We start from the raw sequence: 19927 nt of genomic DNA, 5'->3' as shown, positions 1-19927 counted from the left end.
GAGGTGTATTCATTAGGAATACAGTGCATTATAAGATTGTGCCACACCTTTTCTGCTGGAGCAAAATATTCTTCCTACCGGCATAAGTCAGCAGATTGAGTAACCCACCCACACTTCCATTTTAAAAACAAAATATATGTGTGTTTTTTAAACTACAAGTTACAACTTTAAATTATTATTTTCTTATTAATCTGCACTGTACATACATATATTTTAACACTCAATTGAATTGAATTGAATGTAATCACTAGAGGCTAAAAAAAAAAAATAAATCCATCCATTGTTAGTGAGTCATTTTGACCAATGGCTATTTTAAATGTAATGGTTTTATAGTGATTTATTATAGTGGGAGTGGGAGTGAGTGGGGGGGTAGCTCATTATAAAGAAGTGGGCGTGGCCGACATCACCATGTGACCACGTTTCAACCAATCAGGCGCCGGCAGCGACGTGTAATCGCTCGGCAGATTATGGTGCGACAGGACGGGAGTGAGGTGGCAGCTGGCAGGAGAGGACTCCGGTACAAGAAGTAGTGACTCTCTAGCCGTGTCGTTTGTGAGCAGGACACGCTGCCTGTACTTCGAGGAGGTGCTACTTTCATTGACAAGGTAAGTGTTTTTCGCTCGCTGTTTTTTTTTTTTCTGAACACCGCTACCGTTAGTTAGCTTCTCTTATTACCAATGAGCTAGTAGCTGACTCTGCTGCAGTTAGCTTGTCCGATGTTAGGTTTAAGCGGATGTGAGATGCTGGGAGGTTTGTCTGCAGTCACTTTCATCCTGTCAGAGATTGCTTTTTTTATTTTTAAGCCTTTTAAAATATAGTTAATGCGCCGGTAAAATGATTTAACTGACTGGATACTCACCTGGGGGGGCAGCAGTGCTCGTATTATATCAACACATGCTAACTTCACCAATCTCCCTGCCTTGACAAGCTTGTTATTTTCTCTCGTGTCTCCACTTACATCCGCCTCCTCTCCTGAAGTTGTTCTTTATTTACACACACTGCGAGCCAAGCTGAAGTTATAAAACTTGCTTGGCCATCTAGCTCTGTGTGTGTGTGTATATGTATATATGTTTATGTGTGTGTGTGTGTGGAGTGGGTGTGGTAGCTGGTACAGGAGCTTCATTCACTTGTGTTCAGCCACATGATGTAAGTTAGCATGGGAGAAGTGATGTTTCTGCACCGCCAAGCTCATCAGACAGCAGCTGCGTTTGAAGCAGTGTGCCCACTTTCTGGAGCCTGTGATGCCGCTGCTGCCTCCAAAATCCAGTGTCTCAGGAGTCTGCACAGTGGCACAAATTTCACGGCTTGATGGCTTCAAACAATGGGCTGGACCCGTGGATTATGGCAGGCTAAATACGGGGACATCTGCCCCCCTGAAAGCATGACAGGAAAGTCAGCTAAGCTAAATCCTAGCCAGACTCCTCCAGGTTAGATATCACAGACAACCTTGCAGACTGACTTTATGTGAAGAATGCAGAAGCTCGCTACAACAAAGGTTTCTTGCATTTCAGAAGCTGAAATAAACCCACCATAAACTGTTATCAGTAACACAGAGACAGATGAGATAGGATGCATGTTATCAAGGCTCGCTGCGTATCACTGTTTGGTTTGTGGTGGTGGTGGTGGTGGTAAATGTACTTTATGGACCAGTTTAGGCTGTTTTGTGCACCAGCTGCTTCAGAGTTGTCTCCTTTTTTAAAAAGAAATTAGAGCTGAAACATGGCCAGTAAATGCACGGGTGTGTGACATTACGGCTTTGACAGCAGTAAGTTGGCTGAGCAGGTCTGACAACATGCGGGGATGTTTTGAAACAGGAATGTCAAGACCATCAGTGCAACCTGTTGTCTCTGTGTAGGCTCATCTCTTTCCTCAGATAAACATACGGTGTTGTGCAATTTCCAAACATTTTGGATGGCCTGTTAAACTACAGATTACTATAGAATGTATTTTATTTATTTTTCAGTGGTTTAATCTAGGGCTTCCCATTAAAATTGTGCGGTTTAAAACCCAAAGATACTTAAATTAGGTTGATATGAAACAGAAAAAAACAACATTTGAGAAGCTGGAACCAGAAAATTATAGTTATTTTTGTTTGGAAAATTACTGAAACAAAGAACCAATATTTGCAGATGAATTTCCCCTTGATTGGAGAATCATTTAAGCTCTAGCTGTGTCTTTGCTCTCGATACTAACATCGCGTATATCCACCCACATGTTAGATAAAGGCTGGTTTGTTGATTAAAGGAAGGGGACTACATCTAACTGTGTATGCACTATTTAAAGGCCCTGTGTGTTACATTTAGGAGGATCTACCGGCAAATGGAACATAATATTCATGGCTATGTTTTCATTTAGTGTACGATCATCTGAAAATAAGAATCATTGTGTTACCTTTTTAGAATGAGTATGACAGTTTGACACCAATCTTTAGCTCAACAGAGAAAGTACAAAAGGATTTATTTTCAGTGAGGATCCAAGGTTTCTAAGTTTAGAACAAAGAGTAATTCAGCTGTCACCAGTCATGTACGAGAACCTTAAAAATCTGCATTATTACTGTTTGATCTGTGGTTATTCCAGTGGCTTGCTGTGTTAGCCTAAACAGAGAGAGATATCTTTCAGTTGAATTACAACATTTATGCACAGCACAAACAAAATAAGCAGAGAGGAAGTATGAGTTGGTATGTGTAGGATTCCTTATTGTGCCCAGGGATACTAGTTCATGAAGGTTTTTAAGACAAGCTCATTTTCAGCATTTCTAAGTACTGGTGCACAGAATAATCTTTATTAATCGTTTATTTTGGTAGTTATCTTCATTGCCAGTCGAGCATTCGATCCGTACAGCAGATGGGGAATACTTTTACAGTTTTATCTCAGTTAGAGCACAGATTGTAGCAAACAATTTGTCACTGTGAAAATCAACAAGGCCACTTGAATTCAATAAAACATGTGCCCAATTAGATTGAGGCTAGTAAATATGACTTTTCAAAGCATTATTGTGTGACTGTTTAAACAATGTCATCATGTGCATAAAACCTGGATTTATTTTCTGGGATTTCAGATTTTTCGACAGGCATGCAACTCCAATGAATGTCAAAAAAATCTGAATTGACTTGACCTGTAGTTTCTAGTTGCTCAAAATATATCTATGCCTTGTTTTTTGTTTGTTTTAGCCACATGATGTTGTTGCAACCATTAAATTAACTGCTGGCCTCCCTTTCCTAAAGGTCTTGTGCTATCCAGCGCTGCCATGTCGGCGAAAGCCATCTCAGAGCAGACAGGAAAAGAGTTCTTGTATAAGCATGTCTGCACCTCCGCGGCCGTGCAGAACCGCTTCCGCTACGCCAGTGTCACTGCTGAGACCGACTGGGACCGCCTCGCACAGGATCATCCATGGCTGCTAACAGAGGTAAGGAGCCTTCTGATAAATAGCCTGTCTTGGTTTTAAGTTGTTTCCTCCGCTGGAAGAGGAATATTGAAATCTTGAGGCTAATTACAAACTGCATGTCACTGAAACTCCTTCTGCACGACTTGCAGAACATTATGTCATTACCGTCACAGTAGCATGTGACTGTGCATTTAGATGCATTGACTGACTGGTAGGGTTTTGTGTGTACTTATTTTTAAAGAAATTAGTGCTTGCTTGCAAGGGCGAATTCTTCAACTTATAATGTTGGACAAGTAACTCCTTACAACCTGGCACAACTGAAAGTGATCTCGGTGATATAAGAAGATGGTTTAAGTAGGACATTGGACAAATTGTGCTTCATATTATATTATAAGATAAGATAAGATAGACTTTATTGATCCCACACTGGGGAAATTCACTTGTTACAGCAGCTCCAGATATAACACAGCAGAAAGAAATACACATTAAATCACAAAATATAATAGAGAAATACAAGATATCAAGAAATGTGTAATATTTTTATACAGCTGTGATTTAAGTTAAAATAGAATACAGCACAGGTTATAGAAGTAGGTAATGGCATGTTGTAGATCAGTTTTAGTAGCATAAGCAGGTAGGCAGAATGTTGTCAACTAAACTAGAGTGAATGAATGGGTAAAGAGTGATCTCACCATTAACATACAGTTGAAACAAGGATATTTTCCTCCCTAGTTTGAGCCATCATTGTGCGCATGCTTTTATTCAAATTAACTGGAAATATGTAAAGCTCGTCATTCATAATGGCGGAAATTATGTGATACCTGTATCATATTTTAGCCTGGTATCCGTTTTGTTTGTCACACCAGTATTGAAGCAACTCTGTGACTTTGTGTAATACGTGGCTGATTTGTCTTTCACTTGCTTCTACTCTAGCGGCTCGTGGTAAAGCCAGATCAACTAATCAAGCGACGTGGGAAGCTCGGGCTGGTGGGCATCAACCTGGACCTGGAGGGTGTCCGAGAGTGGCTCAGCGGCCACCTCATGAGAGAGACCACAGTAAGTTGACTGTAATCTTTGTCTGTCTTAGTGAGCGTTTAGACCAAAAGAAGCCCAGCATTACCTTTTGAGACATATGAAGTATGATCCATATTATCAGACACCAAAACAAGTCACAGTTGTTTGTAAAGCCACAAGGAAAGATTCTCTTCTTCTCAAGAAAGTTATTGTTTGTTGTGACAATCGACAGGTTAAACAGTAGAAATATGATATTTACGTTATAAGTAATTTACCAGAAATATGTTCTTGCAGTCAGACAAAAGCTGGTTCAGCTTTTTTTTGCCGGGTGACCCTGCATTTATTTACCCTCTACGTTTCCTCCCCGTTGTATCAGTGGAGTGATGCCATTTAAATGCACTGCATTTTTTCACGCAGGTCTGAATGCAGTCTTTACTGGTCACTTAGCTGTCTTGTTGTCCAGACAAAGAACAGCCAGTCTTTTAATGGATCCACATTAAAAATGACATAATTTCATTTGCTCAGAATCTGCTCCGATAAATATTCAGTGGTTACTTTTCCAGTTTACCATTTCACCAATAACTTTATTTTTATTCTTTGATAGAGCTAGATTTACCACATGGTCCCTGCTTCTCATTCCGACTAATTAGGTCGTAAATGAAGCTAATGCAGCATAACAGTGTTAACCATGTAGTAAATCACATGACTGCCACATTGTGTTTTGCACGACATCTGAAGAGAATGTTAGCTACAGTTCCTTGTCCATTAGTCCCAGCATATGGACCTGATGTGTAGAAGGTTCCTGTTTCCAGTGCCAGAGGCCATTGACTTATGTTTAGATTGGCCAGGTCAGAGGTTATGTAATGCAGTAGAGGAGGGTGGTCTATTCTGGTCCACTGTACATACACGATTAGATCCAGCTAGGGTGAGGCAGTGTTAAAAACAAATTTACACAGCTAGATGGGCAGCATCTTAAGCCATTATACTGTGCTTTCCCCTTAATAAATGATGGTATATGCACATATAATAACTCCTATGAACAAAACTGGGTGTGTAAAGATGACAGAACATTGTAAATTAAACCCAGGACTCCACTTCTACTTACAGTCTTTTTTATTTAAATGTACCTACAGGAAAGGAGTGTAGGGGGTAAAATTCATTCACAGTCTATAACTAGGTTAGACTAACATGCTTGTGGGTTGTGACATGAACTGTTTATCTTAAATAGGTGGGAAAGGCGAAGGGTGTGCTGAAGAACTTCCTCATTGAGCCTTTTGTTCCACACACACAGGTAATGTATATAATTTTCTTGTGTTTCGTCATTCCACATCCTGTTCCTTATGTTTGAAAACCGAATACAATGTCACTAGCCAAGGAAACAACTTATTAACCCTCCCAGCAGGACAATGGGGGCTAGAATACAAACGTTATTTTGTGTGTTCTGTATTTAGGTCAGTTTGCATGTGATTAGTTGATTTCTTCAGTTTTGGGAAGGTCAGTTCTGTCGAAACAGGGAACTGTGGAACTTCAAGTCTGTTGTTGAAAGAGCTTGTCAGCCTTTTGTAAATAAGTGAGAATGCACACTCTGCTGTTTGCAAACTAAATATGTGAAAATGTTTGTGTATCCTTGTGTTTGACCTCTGCTGGTCCACCCAGGAGGAGGAGTTTTACGTGTGTATTTATGCCACGCGGGAGGGCGACCATGTGCTCTTCCACCATGAGGGAGGAGTGGAGGTGGGCGATGTGGACGCCAAGGCCCAGAGGCTGATGGTTGCAGTGGATGAAAAGCTGAGTGAGGACCAAGTCACAGAGCAGCTCCTCACACAGGTTCCTGATGATAAGAAAGAGTACGGACACATCATTTTTTTATTCATTTATTTATTTAGTTTTATCGACTAGATCTACAGCAGTTAAACAAACTTAGTGAAAATAAGACAAAATGTATCTGGATGTTAAAATGCAATAGTATAGCATCAATAGATATCACAGTTTATGAGACAGACTGGTTCTGAGTCTCTCTAATGGAAAAAAAGTATACAGTATCTGAATCACTGAATCATCAAACCCAACGAGGAGGTCATTTTATATTCTTTAGGTGGGGGACACGAATTAAAAGGCACCTTGTGATGTGATACTATAGCAATTATGGGATTCCAGTTTGATATATATTACAACTCTTTGTTAATGGGATACTTTTACTGCACAGAGAGTTGATACTTTCCATGCTATTCTGTATCCAGAGCTGCTACCAAGTACTCTGCTGATTCAACTTTATTCAACACTTGAAAGTGCTCCCCTTTGTGTGTTTAGCCAGTTATTGCCACAGATGCAATACAGTGATAACCAGCCATGTTTTAATCCTGACATTTAGTTACTCTCCCACATACTGCTGTCCATTTGTTGCAGTTTGTTCTTCAGCATAGTTCCTGTGCCCTTTTGCTATTGTGTGACCTTGAGCAATGTGTTTTTAGTTGGATTATTACCACCTTTTCTAAATACCATCCCCAGGGTTTAGAGAATGTATTTACAATTGTTTGTGTTTAGGACTAGTTTCTCACAAGCTCTGCTCTTGGTCATTGCTGCACTGTTTGAACAGCAGCATTTAGGATAATTGTTTGTATTATTTTATGTTGTTTTATAGCAGTGTATGATGATTTTTAATCTGCTTTTTGTTTGTTTCCTTCTTTAAGAGTCCTGGCCAGTTTTATAGTGGGTCTCTTCAACTTATATGAGGACCTCTACTTCACCTACCTTGAGATCAACCCTCTTGGTATGTTTTTCTTTACATGCATATCTATCTAATTCATTCTTATTGTAGGACTCTCAGAAGCAATATGCACTGTAATTAAGTTTGGGAAGATACGAGCTGATTTATTACTATAACCACTTTATTTGTGCATTAGGATTCCTTATTAATTTATAATAAGTTACTAATTGGTGCACATTAATGATGTGTTCTGCCTCATCTTTATTTGAGTAAGACATGAAAATATCAAATGAATAGATAACACAACTTTTATTCTCTTAACCAGTCGTCACCCAAGATGGAGTGTACGTCCTCGACATGGCAGCCAAGATTGATGCCACAGCAGATTACATCTGCAAGGCTAAATGGGGTGATGTTGAGTTTCCACCACCCTTTGGCAGAGAAGCATATCCAGAGGTAAGATCTGAAGGACAATAAAGCAGGATTTGTGTATTATGACCAATTGGGTTATGATACTGCAGCATTTTTAAGTAAATGGGTCTTTGGGTCACAGTTTAATCGTAGGAGATCTACAACTTTAGTGTTTTAGGGGAGTTACTTTTTTCTTTTGCATCGGCACACCTTCAGTTACATTCAGTCATTTCATCTTCAGGTATTTAAAAAATTTGTTATTTTTGCGTCTGAGAGCAAATATACCAAATGTAGTCCCAGCCAAAGCTTTCAAACGGCATCTTTAATCTTGCATGTACTTACACTGACATTAGTTAGCAACTGAAGTGCACAAGTATCTTGAATCTCAGCTCTATTCTCTAATGTTTTGCCACTATATCATTTTCTTTCATTGTAGGAGGCATACATAGCTGATCTGGATGCAAAGAGTGGTGCCAGTCTGAAGCTGACCCTGCTGAACCCTCGTGGCAGGATCTGGACCATGGTGGCTGGAGGAGGGGCTTCAGTAGTGTACAGGTACTCCATTTGTTTAAAATGGTTAATATGAAGCCTTTTTAGCTGACAGAAGCTGTTCAAAGTGATTTGGTGGATGAAAGGTGGACTATCTCCGTGCTACTTGCCTGGCTCTGTGCCTTCAAATATAAAAGTCTGTTACACTTTGACTCACATGGCGCAGTCACTGATGCAAAGCAAGTTTTTGCCTGTACCAACTAACCAACTAGAATCAGGACACAGTACTTAACAGTCCATCTTCTGTCTTCTTTAGCGATACCATCTGTGACCTAGGAGGGGTGGATGAATTGGCCAACTATGGCGAGTACTCTGGTGCACCCAGTGAACAGCAGACCTACGACTACGCTAAAACCATCCTCTCTCTTATGACCCGGGAGAAACATTCTCAAGGTGAGCACAGCCAACTGTTAATTAGGGTGTGTTTTCCCAAACGGGGTCCAAAAAAGTAGGCCAAAGGTGAAAGTGGGTGGAGGGAGTTACCAGTACAAACATGAGTACCAAACTATGTTACTGGGGTGTCAAATTTCAGTCATGAACATGTTCTTAACATATCTCCCCTCTCGTCTGCTGCAGGGAAAGTGCTGATAATCGGAGGAAGTATCGCCAACTTCACCAATGTAGCAGCCACGTTCAAGGTGAAACACGTCTTTATCTGAAACACCTTGAAAAGTAAACTGTCAGCTCTGAATGTTATCACAAGCCTTCACAGAGTGATTAAATGAAATGTGTAAAAATAATTTTAGAAAAACTAACTCCAACATAATATTTAGTTCTTTCTGAAGCTATTGAAGTAATCAGTCTTGGGTGAGGCTGATGCAGAGTTTCTGCATCTTCATTCCTTGAGACACCCAGTGTACACCTGGTAGACTCTCTCTGTGTGTGTCCGTGTGTGTGTGTGTGTGTGTGTGTCTGTCCGTGTGTGTGTGTGTGTGTCTGTCCGTGTGTGTGTGTGTGTGTCTGTCCGTGTGTGTGTGTGTGTGTGTCCGTGTGTGTGTGTCCGTGTCCGTACATTACACAGAGTGTAATAAAATGTCATTTTTAAGCACATGATATTTTGCATCTTGCTTTCTGACACGCCTATGCAGGCATTGGAAGAATCTAGGGTCTGCGATCCACAGAGCTGACCTCTCTGTGTCTCTCCTCAGGGCATTGTCAGGGCCATCAAAGACTACCAAGGTCCTCTGAAAGAGCATGAAGTCACCATCTTTGTTCGACGTGGTGGGCCCAACTACCAGGAGGGGCTCCGGGTGATGGGGGAAGTAGGTAAGTCGGATGAAGGTCATGGGAAAGACTGAGAACAAGGAATTAGTAGACTGTAGTATGCAATTTGTTATTTAGAAGTGCTTGGTGTCGAGCAATTTTCAGTTATGTTATTGGACTACACAAGGCCAAAAAGAAGGAAATTATGTTTTTTGAATGCATGCACAGGTGATAAGAGAGCCATGGATGCCAGTTAAACTTTTTTTTTTTTTTAATTGTTTTTCTTTCTGTAGGGAAGACCACAGGTATTCCTATCCATGTGTTTGGGACAGAGACCCATATGACAGCCATTGTAGGAATGGCTCTGGGCCACCGGCCAATCCCTAACCAGCCCCCGATGGACGCACATACCGCCAACTTCCTCCTCAATGCCAGCAACAGTGCAATGGTATTTTCATTCAGTAACACACTGAGGGAAAATTAGAATGGTCTGCAGGTGTATTGATGTTGTATAAGAAAGGCACAACATTTCCATGTGCTAATTGTCCAGTGAGTTAAATGGACATTTAAATTGTGTCTTTATATAAATCCACTGAAGGGCATTCATTTACATGTTCAAATGCTATTTGAGTTTTGAAAACTTTGGACTTTGGAACTGGTGTGAGTAGGTCTATTATATATTGTTACATGATTTTCTTTTCATGTAGTCAATGTGCTCCTCAGCCTCTTTATGTGTTAGCTGTGGTCATCAAAGGTCATATATCACAATTTCCTAAATAATTGATGATGGGAAATTGTTTCTCCTTGGAAGCTTCTGTAAAGCTTTGAATAACCTTAATGTCAACTTTCTGTACCAGACTCCAGCTACAACAAGGACAGCTTCTTTCTCTGAACCAAGGACTTCTAATGATGTCACCCCAGCCAAAAAGTCTAAAGCAGGTCTTCCAGCAGGTAACTAACGCAGACGCGCTCACCTCTCCACAGCTTCTTATCAGCAAGACTCCATATGTACTCATACACTTCTGCTTTTTCATTTCTTTTATCCTTGCGTCCTGAATTTCTCTCTTCCTCCCTGCAAATGCCTTCACTGCGATTCTGCATTTTAATTTTCTTTCTATTTCTCCCTCCTCCTCCTCTTGTTTTGCTGCACAAACCTTGTCCACTCACTTTCATCTTCTTTCATGCTTGTTTCTCTAAGACTGTCTTCATTCTATACTGTGGCCTCTGAAGAATGTGGTCACAGGCGATTGGAAAGGTAAGTGATAGGTGTGCCATGTCTACACTGCGTTCGGCTGCCTACACACTACTGGTTTGCCCCCTTTTCTTCTTAGCCCTCACCCTCCTCATCTTGGTAGAAAGGAGTGTTTCTGTGTGTGACACATACATGTTTGCATTTCCAGTAGTTCACTAGTATATTCTTCAGCAATACATTTTTGTATAATTTTTAGAATAAGTCATCCTTTGGAATACATAAAAGCTGTAGAAAAGTGTAGATAATTCACAAAGACTCATAAAAACAAAGATCCTTGGAAGAGATTTGTCTTAAGACTGAGTTGTGTGTTGTGTACCCCACACTTCTTGTGTTAGAAGTCAAATGTTCAGTACAGGTTATGTTGAAATAAGATTACAATTGTGGCTAGATTATACTTCTGAGATGGCTTTTCACACCAGCACAGTAAAGGCATGCTCTGTAGCGGCTTAGCTTTGCATGGTCTTTCCTCTGGCGTGCTATTTAAGGAGTGTTTTCAGAGACAACACACAGTTTTTCCGAATACACTGAAGTCTGTTTGATGAATAAGCTGAAGATGCACTCATTCTTTTCTCTTTTTTTTTGTGCTCATTTTGTCGTATTTTGTGTTCCCGTCCCGTGGGGTCACAGAAGCGCAAGCCTCTTCAGGCTGCAGCGGAGGTATGGAAGGGTGTCAAAAAAACCCGTCTTCCTGCCCTCTCCGCTCTCTGTTCACTTCCCCCGCCTTCCCATTTTGCCTTCCCAGTCTGTCCTTCTTTTTCGCGTTCTTATGGTGGCTTACTCATCTTAAGAGCTGCTGTTTTACATCTCTGAACTTAAATATGTGGATCAAGCATTTACATCCAAATTGACATTGTTGAATGATCTGGAATTTCTCTGGTATGACAACCATGGCAGACGTTTCTTTAATATTAAACCATGACCCACCAAACCCGAAAGAAATTCATCATTTCAACGTTTGTGTTTTCCCTTCAAGACCAACTTCATTCTAAAACCAGGGTATCTGCAGGTCTTCAAATGTTTTAAGAAGTACTTAATTCAGTTTTTTGCCTGCTGTAGGCAGTAATATTATGTTTTCTTTGTATCTGAGTGTGGGCGTTGGGTCGTGAAACTGTAAGCCCATTAACTAAAACTGGGATTGTTTTTCAGTCATTTTTGTGGAGCTTCATCAGCACCATCAGACCTGTAGCAAACACTGTCACTATTAATTAATCATTTAACATCCAAGTCCAGGTCGCATTATATCTGTGGGAATTAATGTTACACACTGGTGCACAAATTTGATAAAATAATAATAAATAATTCTAGGCAATCTCATCCCTGTTGGTTTTTCTTCACACAGGTATTAAATTGCATTCTGTGTGTTAATCTCTTAAATGTAACATGGTGAAACCTGCAGAAACCCTGTAAAATATTTACTTGTCACTCTACAGCCCTCAGTTAAAGAGGCAGTGATAGTGCTGGACACTTGATAGCTTTCTTTGGATCAGATCAACAGAAGGCAGTGAGCCTGGACAAAGAAGAGACATGGGAGGAATAGAACAAATGTGTGTGGCAAGATGGTGATTAACTTAACAGCAAATGCTTCAAACCCCATTTTAAAGTAACTGACATTCTGCCTTCAAATGATCTGTTGCAGAGTTTTTACTATGCTTCAGCTCAGTCTGGACAGACACTTTTTTCTTGCACTATTGCTGGGTTGCTGTGGTATCTGGGACTCGCCTTGAAATGTATTAATTAAATTACTAGTAGACAGCTGTAATCACACAGCATACCTTAGACAAGCTTACGTGGTGTTCTCGCTTAGTAAAGGGCAAGTGGGGTAATGTCTCTTAAGAGCACACAGCAGCTTTTACAAACTTACAGTAAAAAAAAAAAATCTTGAAAACCTGTTTTCATTCAGAAACAATGGAAGTAAAACCAAAAAAAATAAATTTGGTCTGAAAAAATTTTAAGAATACATTGGCAAATTAGTTCCTTTATGGTCAAAACAAGTTGTCAGGTCTCTATCTGAGACAAACTGCATAGGCCTTGTGCAGAACTTACGTTTTTAGTAGCATGTGAAGATTTTTTTGAATCTAACTTCAAACAATCTTCCAACTTAATTCAAAATCTTCTCCATTTTCATTTTAACATTGTGAGACCCCAAATTAATCTTTTTGATATGGAGGTGGACAAAATAACAGACTCTTGGAGTAACTTGATTACACAAACATGAGTTAAATCAGGTTTGATGCAACAGCAGCATTTGTCTAAGTTAAAAACGGATGTGTGGTGGCTGAACAATACATCTGTGAAAACCTTAGTCAGTATGTCAAGGGGGGAAGTGTGTTGGTGCAGTGTGCCTTAGGAGTATGTTGTCATTTTTTCTTGAAGAGAAACATGACCTTCCTTTTGTGGTAGTGTTTGCTGTGGTGATTGGGTAACTACAAAGTTTTTGATCTTCAGGACTTATTTTCTCTACCTCCTGTATCTCTGTCCTCAGAGTGAGTTCTCTCTGTAGTCTGCTTGTTACCATCCCCATTCCTGCTGTTTTCCTGACCCCCCCCCGGCCTGTGGTGTATATGTTTTTTTTGTCCCAGCTCTGACTTCTTCTCTCTCTGCCTTGTTGTTCCTTCAGCCAAAGCCACCACACTCTTCAGAAAGCAGACCAAAGCCATGGTCTGGGGCATGCAGACACGTGCCGTGCAAGGCATGCTGGACTTCGACTATGTATGCTCCCGGGACGGACCCTCTGTGGCAGCCATGGTGTACCCCTTCACGTAGGTTTCCCAAGATAAAGGACAAACTTGATACTCCACTGACTAAAGACATCTCTATCTCTATTATATAATATTATATTATATTATATATTGCCTCATTTCCGGTTCTAAAACTGTACTCTGCTCAACTGTCTTACTTTTATTAGGAAAACAAACCTAAATGTTCTCAAGTAAGCAGAGTCTGACCGATATTGGTTTTTTGAGGCCGATAACAATTCTCAGAAGTGTAGTAGTGAATTTCTGAGCTGGAATGAAATTGACTATTTACTGCTACTTTTCTATGTGGGTTGTGCACTGATTTTGCACCATTATGACTTCTAAGTACCTTTTACATAAACAATCAACTTTATTAAAGAATACCTAAATAATTTAACATGTACATTGTAAATCAGTTCTAGCTGCTGCTGCTTCTCTCTTGCTCTGTGCCGCTTTTTGTAAACTGCAGCGCACTCTGCTGGATAAACTTTGCAGTGACACCAACATATTACCATGAGCATTTTGTCTGCATTATACACCAGGGAAAAAAAGAGCATATTGCATAACGTGTATGTACGGATGTACGGAGCCCCTAAAGGGACATGGGGGGGATAGTTTCTAGTGCGCACTAGATACTATCTAGTACTGTCTTGTGCGCACTAGATCACTGTCTTGTGCGCACTAGATCACTATCTAGTACTGTCTTGTGCGCACTAGATCACTATCTAGTACTATCTTGTGCGCACTAGATCACTATCTAGTACTATCTTGTGCGCACTAGATACTTTCTTGTGAGCACTAGATACGATCTGTGTTGTGGTGAATTAACACATGGCTAATTTTAATATTCAAGTGAGTATTAAACTAATAAATAAATGTAAAATAATCTGTAACCTTTTTTGTTACAGTCCGCATTTAAATGCCCGGACACTCATTTGTCCTCCTTTTGAGAAAATAACAAAAACGGTCCGCCTTTTGACACACTACCTTGTTAGATTAATACTTATTGGCTTAAAATGTGTGTCAAAATAAGTAATTTCATTGGTTGCATTTTCGTATGGTGACCTATCAACACATGGCTTCAAATCTAGTGCGCACTAGATACTTTTCTTTTTTTTCCCCATGTCCCTTTAGGGGCTCCGTATATATGTCTGTGATAGGCCAGTGGCGGCCAATGATATCGGGCAACTAATATATTCTTGAAGAAAGTAATAATTTTGCTGGGAATAATGTAATATCAGTGGCAACAGTACCTTCCCAACTGCTCCAGTGTAGTTAAAAAAATGTATTTATATTTATATTCTTCAACCTTATATTCTGTGTTGCGCAGTGGGGATCACAAGCAGAAATTCTACTGGGGACACAAAGAGATCCTGCTGCCGGTCTATAAGAACATGGCCGATGCCATGAAGAAGCACCCTGAGGTGGACGTCCTGATCAGCTTTGCTTCACTGCGCTCAGCCTTCGACAGCACAGTGGAGGCCATGCAGTACCCACAGGTAGAAATGTGACGCTGTGTAATCACATTTACATATTATCATGTGCTTTACTGCATAAACATGTGATATTCAGCCAGACATGTAAGTGCTCTCTTAATTAATTGTGTTTTCAGATCCACACTATCGCCATCATAGCTGAGGGCATCCCTGAAGCTCAGACAAGAAAGATGATCAAGATGGCTGATGAAAAAGGCGTCACTATCATCGGCCCCGCAACGGTATACAGCCGTATTACACCAACAGTACTTCAAGTACTGCAGTACACTCACTGTGAATGTAGTGGTCATTTCAAATGGCACATAAGTTAATTTGACACCCCTTGTTTTCTGTCTTGCAGGTTGGAGGCATCAAGCCGGGCTGTTTTAAGATCGGCAACACAGGTGGCATGCTGGACAACATTCTGGCTTCTAAACTTTATCGTCCCGGCAGCGTGGCATATGTGTCGCGCTCTGGGGGCATGTCCAACGAGCTGAACAACATCATCTCCCGCACCACAGATGGCGTCTATGAAGGTGTGGCCATTGGAGGAGACAGGTACGCAAAATGATTTGCTAATTATTTGCTATTTGATATTTTTTATATATTTTTTTTGGTTCATTTTGCTCCACAAAAATAAATTGTTTTAAGACTTTTTAAGTCCTTGTGTTTTGGTCCTTTTTGTCCAGATATCCAGGCTCCACCTTTATGGACCATGTCCTTCGTTACCAGGACACTCCAGGGATCCAGATGATAGTGGTGCTGGGAGAGGTGGGAGTAGCTCTGAATGATATATTGATATACAGATTAACATTAACATAATACGTTGGTTGCTACTTTAATTTGAGGCATTGTTCCATGTGAATTTATATGTATTTAATGGAATTAATTATCAACTCTTTCACCCAGATTGGAGGCACAGAGGAGTACAAGATCTGCCAAGGCATCAGAGAGGGCAGGATAACCAAGCCCGTGGTGTGCTGGTGTATTGGAACCTGCGCCACCATGTTCACTTCAGAGGTCCGGTGGCTTTATCGAAATAACTTGCTTTGGATTTTGTTGTTGTTGTTGTTGTCACCTGGGAAGTCAGAATATTTCAGCTCAACCTGTAATTTTGTCATCTTCAGGTTCAGTTTGGCCATGCAGGGGCTTGTGCCAACCAGGCCTCAGAGACAGCAGTAGCCAAAAACCAGGCTCTGAGGGACGCTGGAGCTTACGTACCAAAAAGCTTTGATGAGCTGGGCGATGTCATCAAGTGAGAATTTCGTCACATGGTCATACCAGAGTTTGTCACTGATTTATTTTTTCAGGGGTTTTCACTGATTGTTGTTTATATATGATTAAACAGGACTGTTTATGATGAACTGGTGGCCAATGGTACCATCATTCCTGCTCAGGAGGTGCCTCCCCCAACAGTACCTATGGATTACTCTTGGGCCAGGGTAAGGACCTTCATCATTACTCCCTTATAAACTCGAAAGTTTATTTAATTTTTCACAGCATCTGTCTTAGCAACTGGAAAATATATGATTCAGTCTGGTAGTTACAATTTAGAACTCATTATTGGACACGCTATAAAATGGTATAACACCTATCCGTGACATTTCTGAACTGCTGTTTGCTGTCATTTATCAACTGACATATACACCGATACTGATCTTTGCTTCACACTGTACAAACATTTTCACTCTTTTTGTTAGAACACGTCTAATATTTGTTTTACTCTCCACTGGATTTCCTCCAGGAGTTGGGCCTGATCCGTAAGCCAGCCTCATTCATGACGAGCATCTGTGATGAGAGAGGCCAGGAGCTCATCTACGCTGGCATGCCCATCACTGAGGTCTTTAAGGAGGAGATGGGTTTAGGAGGAGTGCTTGGCTTGCTTTGGTTCCAACGCAGGTTGGTATGACAACTGAACTGCAACTGGTGGTAATCAGTTACTGTTGGCTGATTCACATTTTTACAATTATATTTTCAGTTAAATGAGCCAGGCTGTGTTTCTGTCTAGGTTGCCGCGCTATGCCTGCCAGTTCATTGAGATGTGCCTGATGGTGACTGCTGATCACGGGCCTGCCGTCTCTGGTGCACACAACACCATTGTCTGTGCTCGTGCTGGCAAGGATCTTATTTCAAGCCTCACCTCTGGCCTGCTCACCATTGTCAGTACTGCTCACACAATGTGCTACCATCTTTGATTTAGGAAATAATGAACACTTGTCTTTTACATTTGTTTTGCACTGAAACCTGATTTATTCATAAATACCAGGGAGATCGCTTTGGAGGTGCTCTGGATGCAGCTGCAAAGCAGTTCAGCAAGGCATTCGACAGTGGCATGCTGCCCATGGAGTTTGTCAACAAGATGAAGAAGGATGGCAAGCTCATAATGGGCATCGGCCACAGAGTCAAATCAGTATGTGGCTTTTTCACACTACTTCAAGTTTAATTATCAAGATCCCTAAACAATGTGGCATTTTTAGATTATAATACAACACTGCTAAGATTATATTGTCTGAATAATTCTTCTTTAGATTATAATTAAAATACCTTACAGTTTCAGTTAAGAGATTCTTCTGATTTCTATTAGGTGAATTCATTGAGACAAGACACAAAGCCATAAAAGTAAAACACAGTTTGCCTCTGTTTTCAGATCAACAATCCAGACATGCGGGTGCAGATTCTGAAGGACTTTGTTAAGCAGCATTTTCCTTCAACCCAGCTACTTGACTATGCCCTAGATGTAGAGAAGATCACCACTTCCAAGGTACTTGTCAGCTGAATTGACAAAAGTGAAGCAAAATATGTGAAGGCCCTTAGAAAATCAAATGGTCAGTCAGCAGAGGTTGGCTGACTTACTGATATTCCTCTTTAGATTTAGATTAACTGATTTATCTTTCTTGTCAGAAACCCAACCTGATCCTCAATGTAGATGGTTTTATTGGTGTTGCCTTTGTGGACCTGCTTAGGACGTGTGGAGGCTTTACACGGTAAGAAAACTGCTATACCTCGTAGGGACTGGTGAGGTGCAAGTGTCATTGCATTAAGATAGTTTTTTGTGCTTTAAAGGGATCCATTATTTTTAGTAATTATGAAAAAGATCATTATTAGCTTTTTTGGTTTATTCTTTAAGAAATTTCCCATTGTAATGTCATCTGGTCAATTTGCCATTTATTAAAGTGTTAACAAAAGGTATTCTTCATAGATCAGATCATGCCAAAAGTCCATTGTCTGTATTGTTGCTTTCTGTGTTGATGGCACAATATCCAGTATTGTTTCTCACATGAATGTTGAACTGGTTCCAGAGACGAAGCTGACGAGTTTGTGGAGATCGGTGCACTAAATGGGATCTTTGTCCTTGGACGTAGTATGGGCTTTATTGGTGAGACCCGTTCAGACACAGCCACAACACTAACTTTAAAAGTATTAGAACAAGACGTCTAACTTGTGTCTGTCTTACATTAGGACATTACCTGGACCAGAAGAGGCTGAAACAGGGTTTGTACCGCCACCCCTGGGATGACATCTCCTACGTGCTCCCTGAACATATGTCCATGTAGTCCCCACAACACAGAATGGGACGCACTTCCAGATGTGACTGCCCTAACGGGTCAGGCAGCATTACACATCACACTTAACGTATATATGTACTCTCCGGTTATGACAACAGCTGCCTTGGGAAAACAGGGCAGGATGATTCTGGAAAGTAGCAGCACTGTTAGACTGAGGGGTCTGGGTAGAACTTTTGCGCTCTAGTTTCTACGGAGAAAAAAGGGGAAGTATTTTTTCAGAATTTGTTTTTCGGCAAACTATTAGTAAGAGATGTAACTTATTCCGTTTTTACAGCCAAACCAATGCAAGCTGCAGCAGTTGCAGGAGCACAAAATTAGTTGGTACTTAAAAATAGCAAATAAAACCTGTTTTGCGTAGTTGGTACGGCGGCAGGATTCAAAGCACATTTCAATCCTGACTCCTGCGTTACGCCAGTCTGATTAGTTTAATCTACAGTAATTTGTTCAGTAATATGTTTTTTTTTTTTATACGACTCACAATGATGAACAGAAATTGATTCATTTAATCAGCATTTGCCTGTTTTAGGCCACAAGGAAGTGTGTTTAAGTATGCTTTCTGGCTTTCTGAGTATTGCACCTTAGTTATAAACACTAGATGTAATATCTGTTTTAAATTCCTTGTCCAAGTTTCACTCCCACTAAGAAAGATTTTTGTTTTTTTGTCACCACAAGAGAAACCAAAGTTATTTTTAGGATTTTCCTTTTTGTCTTTGTCAAAAGAAATTTTTTTTTTTAAGGGTCCGGTGGTTGATATAACAGAGCTTATCCAGATCTTATGTTTTTGGAAAGGAGGCATCATAATGGGAAAAAGAAATTAAACAGATGATGTAGTAAGTGTCGTTCCACCATTGCCTTTCCTAGACCAACCCTGGTTCTAAACTAGTGGTTGAAAGTCATCAGCTACTGTAAATTTAGGTACAGTTTTGAGGTGTTCAAGTCTTTCACATCAAGTATGAATTGAACTACTTGTGTTGCTATTCTGAATAACTGTCAGAAAACAGGAAAATGTAGAAGCATCAAAAGGGGACAAACAAAATGCTTCATGAATGAGCCCTGTGAGTCTTTGAAAGCATCTTTTGGCGAGGGACCATGAAAGCAAGTTTGCTTTACTTGGAAAAAGTCATTGCACATAATACGGATGTTGGCTCTGAGAAATGATTTCCAACTTTCACTTAAGACTTGACACTCAAAACACTTAGTAACCGCCCACTGTACGGCCTGCTGTGTTTGATCTTTGTTTTGCTGTTTTAATTTAACTGTGAAAAAAAGCTTTGTTTTTTGTAATATGCTGTCATATAATGGTATAATAATAATAATAATAATAAAGAACTTCTTGTTTTACTTTTAATTTTGGCTCAAGTGTTTAATGTCAAGTATTTGTTGTAGTTGAAGAAGTGATTCTGTGATGTAAGATATCTGCAACCTCTCTTTCAATCAACATAAAGTTTTAAAGGAATTATTCTTTATTAAAAATGTTATGAGAGGTTAGTTCACACTGATTTCAAAGATGGAGACATGCATACGCACTTTAGAAAGCTTTAAAGAAATAAAGAATAATGGTAAATATTGTATTGTAAATGGCTTACTCTGGTATGACTCAAATTAGGTTTAGTATATTACAGTTTTACAT

General features: G+C 40.2%; 1 protein-coding gene across 4 annotated transcripts; it reads left to right on the top strand.

Moving 5' to 3' along the window:
- The first annotated feature begins 447 nt into the window (after positions 1 to 447).
- aclyb (ATP citrate lyase b) lies at positions 448 to 19645 on the top strand. Of its 4 annotated transcripts, XM_051417304.1 has the most exons (30): positions 448 to 605; positions 3225 to 3406; positions 4319 to 4441; positions 5628 to 5690; positions 6056 to 6246; positions 7090 to 7169; positions 7432 to 7562; positions 7954 to 8072; positions 8323 to 8459; positions 8643 to 8704; positions 9215 to 9332; positions 9563 to 9717; positions 10127 to 10220; positions 10468 to 10524; positions 11149 to 11178; positions 13139 to 13280; positions 14587 to 14755; positions 14869 to 14973; positions 15093 to 15289; positions 15421 to 15502; positions 15641 to 15751; positions 15859 to 15986; positions 16080 to 16173; positions 16476 to 16630; positions 16740 to 16890; positions 16998 to 17141; positions 17379 to 17492; positions 17633 to 17715; positions 18031 to 18107; positions 18191 to 19645. In XM_051417304.1, exons 2-30 carry the CDS (start codon positions 3248 to 3250, stop codon positions 18283 to 18285), a joined length of 3366 nt encoding a protein of 1121 aa, XP_051273264.1. In that variant the 5' UTR covers positions 448 to 605; positions 3225 to 3247; the 3' UTR covers positions 18286 to 19645. The 4 variants fall into 4 exon arrangements, with proteins under 4 accessions (XP_051273264.1, XP_051273266.1, XP_051273265.1 ...); XM_051417306.1 differs by lacking the exon at positions 10468 to 10524; XM_051417305.1 differs by lacking the exon at positions 11149 to 11178.
- Positions 19646 to 19927: the final 282 nt, after the last annotated feature.

The sequence above is a fragment of the Dicentrarchus labrax genome, unplaced genomic scaffold (assembly GCF_905237075.1).
Source record: "Dicentrarchus labrax unplaced genomic scaffold, dlabrax2021, whole genome shotgun sequence".
Taxonomy (NCBI): Eukaryota; Metazoa; Chordata; class Actinopteri; family Moronidae; genus Dicentrarchus; species Dicentrarchus labrax.
The sequence above is the reverse complement of the archived record's forward strand: the minus strand, read 5'-3'. Positions and strand labels throughout refer to the sequence as shown.